The following is a 10,651-nucleotide window of genomic DNA, read 5'->3' as shown; positions in this document are numbered from 1 at the left end:
GACAAGCAGATCGGAACCACGGGAAGCGAGGAAGCTATGCGTAATTTGAAATTCTAGAGTTAATCGCCCATAGAGAAACAGGATTGGAAATTTATTATGGATTTTTTGTTCTTGAGTCACCAAAGCAAAGAAAATGAAATTGAAGGCTGGCAGCAATTTTTTCCATAGAGCAAAGTTACATCTCTTTAGAATGATAGTTCGGATTTGGCAACACGGTCATGATGTAAACAGAACGAATGCTGTTATCCCATACGGTGACTTATCGCTTAATGAGGGGGGTGCCTTCTTACAAACAAGTCGTTAGGGGATTTTGTTATACAAAATATTTATATATGTCTACAAATCTAGGTGGGTTAACTCACTACACAGCTAGACTATATTATACGGTATTGTATGATGATACTGCTGTTAAATGTGGTACCCAGGCTGATAGGTCAACAGATGCTATATGCCTTCTTATGAAAATATAGAGGTTATCAGATCCTGAATCATCTAGTGTCCTACAGCTATTTGCAGAGCTAAGGCTTGAACTCAGGACTTGGCGAACCTTTTCTAGACCTTGGCTCTATAATGCAGGAGCAAAAGAAAGCTCACCCACACAACTTTAAAAATATCAAAAGCGATCGGGGTCTCAATGACTACTTACCTACCATTTCAAAGACTGTGCCCTACATGTCCAGGCTTACCTTAAGCTTCTCCTCTTACCAAGTCTCAGACCTACTGCTCCCACTGTAGCTCAGATCTACAGGAAAACTTATGTTGTGCTCTGTTTTCAATCTTCTTTATGACTTTCTACTTATATGTGTGTTTGTGGATACATAAATTACAATGTATAATATATGTAAATTATAGCATATAGTATATAAAAATATATGTTGCATGTTACAACTTCGAAAACACTTAAAGTTGTATACATTGAAATTATATGTGTGAGTTTAAATATTTTTGAAATTATAATAACTTACTTCCTCCTACCATGGAAAGGCAACGGAAATTTACTAAATGAACAAATACATATTATTTCTCATCAGCTAGCCTTCTCTTTGAGGTAACAGCATTTTCCCCAAGGTTTCAAGTAAGATTCTGCATAGATGACTCTCAAATTCTAGTCTACTGTCCCAGCCCGAAGTGATGTCCTCCGTTTGATGTCACTATGTGTAATAACATCTCAGAACTATCAATACTTATCATCAGCTCGGTCTCTCGACTCCAGACATCTCATTTCTTTTAATAACAGCATCATCCATTCTTAAATTCCCAATCATCTCTGAGACTCATGAGGCTGCACAGTCTCCCAGTAAAGACTGGCTGATTCTTCTACGGCAATGTCTCCAAAGTGGGAATTTAAGAATGGACGATGGCCCTGACCCTAGTTCTCATTCTCTCCCATCTGAATGGAAGACAACTCTTCTGAGTATAACCTCTCCCTCTATCCCTCCTGGTCATACCAGCATCTGCTGATTTTTCCTAACACTGCTTTGATGGATAATTAGTGCTTTTCTAACCCCTCAAACAGCTTTTATTAGATTACTTAATAGGATATAAACTATAATTTCTAGAATTCAAACCTGCTTTCAAACTGATGTCCCCTCTTTCTGACCCTGTGCGCTGGATAGTTTTGTGTTAACTTGACACAGGCTAAAGTCATCCAAGAGGAGAGAACTTCAAGTAAGAAAATGCCTCAGGCTGTAGGCAAGCCTGTAAGACATTTTCTTAATTAGTCTTTGATAGGGGAGGACCTCAGCCCATTGTTGCTGGTGCCACCCCTGGGCTGGTAGTCCTGTGTTCCATAAAAAAAGCAGGCCAAGCAAACGATGAGGAACAAGGCAGTGAGCGGCACCCCTCCATGATCTTTGCATCAGCTCCTGCCTACTGGTTTCTACCCTGTTTGAGAGCCTGCCCCGACTTCTTTTTATGATAAACAGTGATATGGAAGTGGAAGTCAAATAAACCCTTTCCTCCCCAACCTGCTTTTTTCAGTCAGGGTGTTTCCTCATAGCAACAGCAACCCAAACTAAGTAAGACACCGTGTGTGTGTGTGTGTGTGTGTGTGTGTGACTTTCCTTGGAGTCAGTTTGTACAACTTCTGGAGCTTTGGAGCACAGTTTGTACTCTGAGATCTTCCTCTGTCCATGCCATGCACTTTAACCCTTTCTATTGCTAATAAAATCCTATCTCCTGCTATTTGATGTATCTAGTGTAAACACCACCTCTATCAATGATAGAACCAAGTCTTTCTCTTCTTGACAGAGATTTCTCCACCCAGTCAAAGAGAGATCGCATGTGGGTGGGCCTAGCACAACCCTTAAAGTTGCATATATTGAAATTATATGTGTGAGTTTAAATATTTTTGAAATTATAGTAACTTACTTCCTCCTACCATGGAAAGGCAACAGAAAGTAATTAAATGAACAAACAAATACATGTTATTTCCCATCAGCCAGCCTTCTCTTTGAGGCAATAGTGTTTCCCCCCAAGGTTTCAAGTAAGATTCTGTGTAGATGACTCTCAAATTCTAGTCTACTGTCCCAACTGTCCACATCAATGTCCAGAGATGTGACAAATTCAGATCTTCTATAAGCGGTGGTCTCATCTCTAACTTCTTACTGTGGGTCCTTTGCAAACTCCATTAGTTATTTTTGAGCTTCATAAATTTATTTACTTAAAAAAAACCAGTTCTGTAGTAATTCCCTTTGTAAGCCACAATTACAAGGAGGACTGTGCTATGCCGTCTTGCACACATCAGTGTCCCTTTTACAGCTTGTTGGAGCAACACGGTGAGAAGAATAAAGAATAGAGTATCCCGATAAGGAAACAGTATTGATGAAGCTTTTAATGTAAGTCATCTCCACTCTATTTCTCTCTTTTAATCTGTACTGCATACAACCCACTTCATGAGTTCTGCATAGACAGTTAATATCATCTAGGTAACAAAGACAGTTTTTAATGTAATATAAATATTTTCGTGTTTCATGTCCAATCAATGCAACTTTAGCATTTTTTTAAATGGAAATTTCTCCTGTTTCTGGTTCATCATTTAGTTCTTTTTGCTTGTTTCCTTATTTTAAAAAGGTTACTTTTTTTGTCTTCAAATTTTATTTCCTTTGGAGAATTACCTTTGTAATGTTCACTCTTTGACTTGGTTAAATTGATTTAAGACACATTGATTCACTCAGTCAACAAACTTTCACACAGAGTCCATTTTATCCGTGCTATGAGCTCAGTGCTAGGAATAAGGTGCAAACTGGACCAACCCAGCTCCTGTCTTTGCATGTTATGAGACTAGCTGAAGTACTTATACATCACTTGATTATGTTTGCTCTAAACTGTCATCAATTCTTTTCCTCCTAAGCAAGTGGCTTGGGTTCCGCATCATAATCCAAATGTCACAGGGCAAACGCCATCATCAAAACCACAGGATCGCTGAAACGAAATCCCCAAACCAAACAAGATCGGATATCATCGGAGCTTTTAAGGTGCCATCAATCACTTAAGGTGTGACATGTGAATAACTGGCATAAAAGAACTGAAATTGCAGATCCAGAAAAGGAAAGCTGTGGCTTGGGCAGGGGCTGAGTGGCAGAGACCGGGGTTTGTAGAATGAACAATAATTTCAGCTCCGAGAATACTGTTTTAGGAAATAATAAAGAGTCAACGTACTTTTAGTGTTAGACAGGGATGGGGGCAGGGATGAGCCCGGAGAACCTAAGATGGGATGGGATAAGAGGATAATAGTCCTGCTGCACGTGACAGTCACAGGGACGGCTGAAGGCAAAAGCCGTACGTATATGGAGCAATTATCATCTCATGGTAAGCCCAGCTGTGAAAAATGGTCTTTCATGCCAATCAAAGCGAGTTATTAGAGCAAGAGGCAGAGACTATGACCCAGGTACCCCTGGGAAGATTTAGTCTAGAGATAATTTTGGAATCTGGGACAGAATGACAGCCGAGAGTACACAGACCTGTAGGGAAAGGAGACAACAGTTCAACACACACTCTATCAGAAGTAAGGTGTGAGGGAAGAACAGAGGCTCCTGGGTGAGGAGCAGGTATCCTTGTCAGCTGTGGAAAATGCATGCAAGGGTGGGCAGCCATTAATGACCAGGTACCAGAGGGAAAAGGGAGTCAAAGGTTGAACCGATAGTGGATCGAGCTGATAGCTTTCCAGGTGTCCCTCCAACCACGTCTGTGCCTGAGAGCAGGGAAGGAAGATGGTGTGAGCGATAAGAAGCATCTGCCGGTTCCACCCAACCCCTATTCACCTTTCCTGCAAAGGAGACCCCACCCCAAATCGCACAGTCACATCAGGTATCTGGCTGGGATAGCGCGAGTGTATGAGCAGCCCTTCACCACGTGGCCTTTTGACTTGAACGTTTTATTCTGGCGATAAGATGCTGACTATTTTTTTTTTAATGGTGGGAAAACTCTTTGGCTTTTTTCCCCCCTCTTTATTAAATATCTAGCAAGTGGGTCACTATCATTTGATAGTGGGCACAGCTAATTAGAATTGGTTGTGTTTATCGTTTCTTTATTTTTTATTCCTAATTTGCTGTTCACTCTGACTCCACGTTAGCAATCGATGATTAGTGTTTCACACCATCTCCCATCTAAAAGGAATTCACTAATAGGGACCAACACTACCCACCTTTCAAAACCTGAGATTTGCCAGTCAGAGGCTCGGGATTCAACTGTGTAACAACTTAATCTACCATTTAGCAACCAGTCCTATCAAGGACATAAAAATACAGTTTGTTTCTAAATGTCTGCCTTGCAGCCAACCATCTGACTGAGCTCAGGAACCCCAATGGAGGAGTTAGGGGAAGGACAGAAGAGGCTGAAGGGGCCTTCAACCCCAGAGGAAGAACAACAATATCAACCAACCAGATCCCCCAGAGCTCCCAGGGACTAAACCACCAACCAAAGAATGGAGGAACCCATGGCTCCAGCTGCATCTGTAGCAGAGAATGGCCTTGTCTGGCATTTATGGGATGGGAAGCCCTGGGTCCTGTGAAGGCTCGATGCCCCAGCTTAGGAAAATAATAGGGCGGTGGGGTGAGAGTGGGCGGGTGGGTGGGTGGGGGAGCCAGGGGAGGAGGGTGGAACAGGAAGTTTTCAGAGGGGAAACCAAGAAGGGGGATAACATTTGAAATATAAATAAACAAAATAACCAATAAAAAAAAAGATTTTCTATGATTTCCAACAACTTACCACTGTGCGAAGGTAACAATGTTGATACATCCACAATTACACCTCTTGAAACTCTCTCTCTTTCTGTTGCAACATACTGAAAAACAATAAGAAAAATCCTTTTTGTCTTGGACAAATTCTAAAGCACATCAAGAGCCAGATAGTCTAAGAAACTATTCTAGAAATGAAGCAAATAGAGTAGCAAAAGATTGCTGGGGGTGTTGGGGTGGGGACGACCTATATACATAAGAAGCTTCTTCCTGCCTGTCCTAGAGGGAAGAAAGATGATTTCGTGTTGATATTATCTGCTGACGTACTTTAAAAATTACACTGAAAATGCTTATATGCTGTGTGTGTGTGGGGCCTGGGCGCAGGGTGTGTGTGTGTGTGTGTGTGTGTGTGTGTGTGTGTGTGTGTGTGTGTGTGTGTACAAGACGCAAAGCTGACAGATATAGTAAGAGAAAATACGCGTGCTGAAAATTATAATCAAGGTACAAACAAAGTGCTGGAGGGAGTGGTGGAAGAAGCATCATGGTCAGTTACAGTAGGTTGGGAAACATTTTAAAATAATGGCTTCATTTAGCTTTAGGTAGAATACCAAATTCCTTGGAGAAAACTAAAGGATGTGAAAAGCAGAATGAAGTGAAAAGTTATATCCAGGGCCGCAAGGGAAAGCCACGTACAGTGTTTTGAACAGGAAGTAGCACCTCAAACAGAGATTTAAGAAATAACACGGCAGAGAGTGTATTTACAAGAGCTGAAGACAAAAGGAGTGTGATCGTCGCGACTCAGACAACACATAATACAGACACCAGACACAGGTGAAGAAAGGTTATCTCCAAAGGACCTGAGGACTCTGTAGAAAAGGGAACAGAGGCAAATGTGCCTTCCCAGACAGTAATTCACAGGTAAAGACGTACGATTGGAGACACAGTGGAAGGCCAGAAGTTGCAGGAGATGTGGAGCACACTGAATGGGAGGTGCGGCCATGAACACCTCCCTAAAGATGTCAGATTCCTGCGTATGCACAGCATGAGAAAGGACGACACCGAGCTTCTTTGAGCACACAGTTAGGAGAACAAAATACCTTATCTCATTATCCTCTTCATTAATCTGTATATTTTCAACTGCCCTTGTAAGACTTGACTGTTTCTTCTGGAAAAACAAAAACAGTGACACCTATTGTAGAGACACCAGTGACTGCTGCAGTGCTTGAGGTCAGTGGTCTACACTGTTACCGTGAACGCCAACTGAACCGCTCTCACGGGTGCTTTCCCTTTAGCAATCAAGAGATTTCGGGGTGTGTCCGTGAAAGCATGGTCAGCTCAACATTCGCAGGCTGTTCTATAAATAGCCATCACGTTAAAAAAGATGCTTCTTAAAGCTGAGTCATAATGATTTGGCATACTCAGAATTTTAGACAGACCAGTAAGGCATCAAAGAGAGGGCATTCAAACTGGCAGCCACATAAAGACATGTCTGTTTGGCTTTTAAACATAGGTTCTCAATATATTTTCTTTCTTTTTGTATTGAATTCAGACCATGAAACTGGGCCCCATCCCTTAAGTGTGTCTACTCTGTAATAGGGTGCACAATGGTGGAATCTTTCCTAAAGTTTGAATGTCTTTGAGAGGCCCTGTGTTATAGCAAGAACAATCGTTTCTTCAATAGAACCAATAAGAGAAGTGTCTCTCTCTTTCATATATATATATATATATATATATATATGAAAAACAAGTATATAAAGTTGATGATGGGGTAGAAAGAATAATAATGCTCACCTTCCAGTATAAGGCTCCAAAAGCAAAGCCAATTACAAGCGAAATGAGAGCCGGCAGTGCCATTGCTGTCCATTGTAGGCCCGGGTCTTCAGGGGACTTTGCGGCCTTCCCTACAATTCAAAAGAACATGGTGGTGAAAAAAATCGGCTCTATTCTAGAGGTCTGGCTATTAGGTTGTGGCTGCTCCCCAAGGACTCCGTAATGATGTGCACAGCCTTTTACAGTTTTCAAACAAGCGGGGTTGTCTGCTCAATTTTGGTTTTGCAAGCAGTATAAGTTCATGTAGTCTCTAAGAGACAGAGGCATTTGAAAAATAAATTAAAAAAAATAAAAAAATAAAAAGAAGAAGAAACCCAACAGGCAGGAAGAGACTTGACACAGCGAAGGTTCATGCATGTTTGGAATCCAGACTTGATACATTCCTGAGCAGAAAAGACTTCTACCATCAAGCAAATCTTTCCTCTCTCATCGATTATCTTAATATTATTTAACTTTCTTGCTTTTAGCATTCTGACCCCCCCATTTTAAAGGAGCCTCGAAAGATGGATCAGATCCTGCATGCATCCAGCTAGGGTTAGTCTGTTGCAGACAGCAAATCAATAAATGCACGCTGCAGGTAAAGCACTTTAAGCAGCCTTAACATTGTGGCTCTTTGCTGGTTCACAACCTCCGTACACACAGGGGAGCAGGAGTTTTTCTTTTTTTTTACATCTTACATGGGAGAATTTGAAACTCCTCTGAAGAATGACTAAAGCCAACAGTGTCCCCCTGTATGAAAATAACACCTTAGCGACAAAAATAAATGGCCCTGACTGTTGATACCTTCCTTTACCCTGGTTCACCTTTCCTTGAGAAGCTGAATGAGTCCCACAATGGTCTTTCTCCCAAAGTAAGACAGACATAGGACTCATTGCAAAAAAACAATTTAGCTATTTGGAAACAGTGGCGCATTTGCTAGCCTGAAATTCCCTTTCAAAGAAATTAGATATTTTTCAACAACTACGGGACACAAATTAAAACGGGATCAAGGTAGAGTGACCGCTTTTAGGTAACCTTGGAACGGTACTGAGTCACAAGGTGAGCTGACACTTACTAACATCCCTCTAAGTGATTACTAGAGAGGAACAGATCCAATGTGTATGTGCACCCCATGTTGATAAGGGGGGAAACTCACAGGTTTATTCTAGGAAGTAAGAAGTAAATTGTATCTACCAGTACATGTGGATGACGGGGAGGGGATTTCCTAACTCTCTATTTCCTGTCCTCCCCAAATCGTTTGTTGTGAGCTAGTGCGCATGCGCGTGTTAGAGGAACTGCTTAGGGATGGGTGCTCCGTATGAGACGCAGGGATTGTGTGTGGGGAGTCGTTCGAAGTTGTGTCATCCACTTACACAATAATAAACTGATTCCTCACGACAAAATGAATAGTTCTATCATACAGCCTCAGGACAGACATGTTTTAGGCATCCCAAATTGGGAACCAATAGTCATTTATCTCTCCAAAGCAATATAGCTCCCCAAGTCGCGAGGAGACGGAGGATAACTGAAGTATTGATGTACATCACGAGCAATTGCTATCACTTTAGGAATTTCACTATCTGCGAGCAAATAAGTTGGCTATTTGTGCTTGTATCCCTTTAACGGACAACCTCCCGTGGCTACCACTGTCTACTGGGACCGTTCGCCCTGGAACTACTGGTCAACACAAGTCGTAGAGTCTAAAACACAACATTCCTTCTGTGGGAAAGGAAGAGAGAGCGGCCCTAAAAACAAGGGAAGAAAAGGCCTGGGCGATGGTCGATGGTCCTTCTCTAGAGCTCATTGCGGCTTCTCTTACTTCACGCTTGCAAACCTGGCCTCAGTTCTTCCAGTCATGCCAAGAATGCTGAGAGTGAGGGGACAGCTTTACCAATAAAGGCTTGCTAACATCATCTTCGGGGAGGACTACAACACCTCTAATAGGCCTTTCCACCAGAACTGGATGCATCAGAACCCGCATGAAGGGTATTTGAACCAAAGCCCACGAAGATTACAGAACTCCCTTGCTTTATACAGCAATCGTCTGCCAAGACCTTGTTGGAAAGAGAACTGATCTGGACAGCATCTGAGTCATCCTTTATCCCTGGGTCATTAAGGCAAGGATTGTGTCTCCTTATTACGAAAACCTGTCCATGAGTGACACAGCGTATGGTTGTTACAAATCATACCAGTCAACATCTGGAAAACACCAGAACAAAGAAAAGGATGTTGATCTTGCTGAGTTTCTTTTTAGGGAGTTAGACTGCTTAAGGACTCCATGACAATGTCTCTCTCGGCACTTAGGAAACAGGCAAATGATTCAGAGCCCAAATGGTTCTGTCACTGGTCCACCATTTCATTGTCCCACAGTGTCTAGTCGCCTTCAAAGTTGATGATTAACTCTTACTAACCATTAAGAATTGGCCCATGCACATGCATACTAACGTGTTTAAATTCACAGAAGTCCTATGAAAAGGGGATTATTACACACTGATTGACAAAGGATTTACAAAGCTTAAGCAGCTTGTCCATGGTCACCCATCATACTATTATGTGTCCAGTTATTCTGAGGGACAACAGATCTCTAGATGTGCTAAAAAACCATGCACCATACTACTTCAATACTGTTTAAGAGGCTCTCAAGCGTGAGTGTTTTGAGAATAAAGAATGCCATTTAGTCTGTAAGTATAATCTCATTCGTAGAAATAGTACTCCTATATATTATTCCATTTCTCCTCCCCATCCCCCAACCCCAGATATTCACATCTTTCATAAGTCTTGGTCCTCTGATTGTCACAACTTATAAGACTTATCCCAACAAATTACAATGCTTTTCTCAAGTTCTCCTGACCACTCTTCCCCAGTTTAATTTTCTTTATGCTATGAGTAAAAAATACATTTCAAAAACTTCTATGACGATTCCTATTAGGTATCACATTCTTCGATATGAATGTGAGCGCCACAGTAGATTGCTTTATGCATTGGTATCAACTTCTGAGTGGCATTCTACCTAGCCAAGCTGTGACAGATAAGACCTGTGTTTTACAAACAAAAGAAGAAACAGCAAAATAAACAAGGATGAGGTAGGGGAGGAAAACTATAAAAGGATGTCCACCTTGCAAAATAAATTAATAAGTTAAGAATTAAATAGTATTGGGTTTTGCATCCAGGTTTGTTTGTTTTTGTTTGTTTGTTTGTAGTTGGTAAGTTAGGACATTCTGTTGCTTCTAATGGTCATGGTGGTAGCTTTCTCCAACTCCACAATTATAATTCTCAACATAGTATATGAAACTCCTATTTCCACAAATTACCCCATAAACAGTACAAATGAGTAATTGCTAAAAAGAAAGAAGTATAAAAGTGAGACCCATTCGTGGTTCATTACCTAGCATTTATTTGGCTTCTCTAGTCTGGGAAGACTATGACCAAACTTATGACATAGCTTTGAGATTAGAAAAAAGTAAAACTTGGAAATTCAAGACTCTAGACAAAAATCAAGAAAAATGAGTACAAAGAAAAATCACCTATTATACATCATCTTTCACATTGCTCAAAAACACAGAGAAAAACGATACAAGCAGTGATTTTTGTATTTCAAATTCAATATCTTTGGAAGAAAATGTCATGGTGTCTTTAAAGGAAGAAAAGAAAGTTTTACTAACCTA

The 10,651-nt window shown here is 41.1% G+C and overlaps 1 protein-coding gene across 4 annotated transcripts in view; it reads right to left on the bottom strand.

The window, feature by feature from the left end:
* Positions 1 to 10,651, bottom strand: part of Kitlg (KIT ligand) — an 82,808-nt gene that overhangs the window by 6,198 nt on the left and 65,959 nt on the right. For all 4 annotated transcript variants that reach the window (XM_032904655.1, XM_032904661.1, XM_032904638.1 and 1 more), the window contains 3 exons: positions 6,969 to 7,078; positions 6,275 to 6,342; positions 5,209 to 5,284 (listed from right to left, as the gene is read on the bottom strand). In XM_032904655.1, the coding sequence (XP_032760546.1) occupies positions 5,245 to 5,284; positions 6,275 to 6,342; positions 6,969 to 7,078 (218 nt within the window). In that variant the 3' untranslated portion in view covers positions 5,209 to 5,244. The remainder of the gene's footprint in view (positions 1 to 5,208; positions 5,285 to 6,274; positions 6,343 to 6,968; positions 7,079 to 10,651) is intronic.

This window comes from Rattus rattus, chromosome 1, assembly GCF_011064425.1.
Source record: "Rattus rattus isolate New Zealand chromosome 1, Rrattus_CSIRO_v1, whole genome shotgun sequence".
Classification (NCBI taxonomy): domain Eukaryota; kingdom Metazoa; phylum Chordata; class Mammalia; order Rodentia; family Muridae; genus Rattus; species Rattus rattus.
The sequence above is the reverse complement of the archived record's forward strand: the minus strand, read 5'-3'. Positions and strand labels throughout refer to the sequence as shown.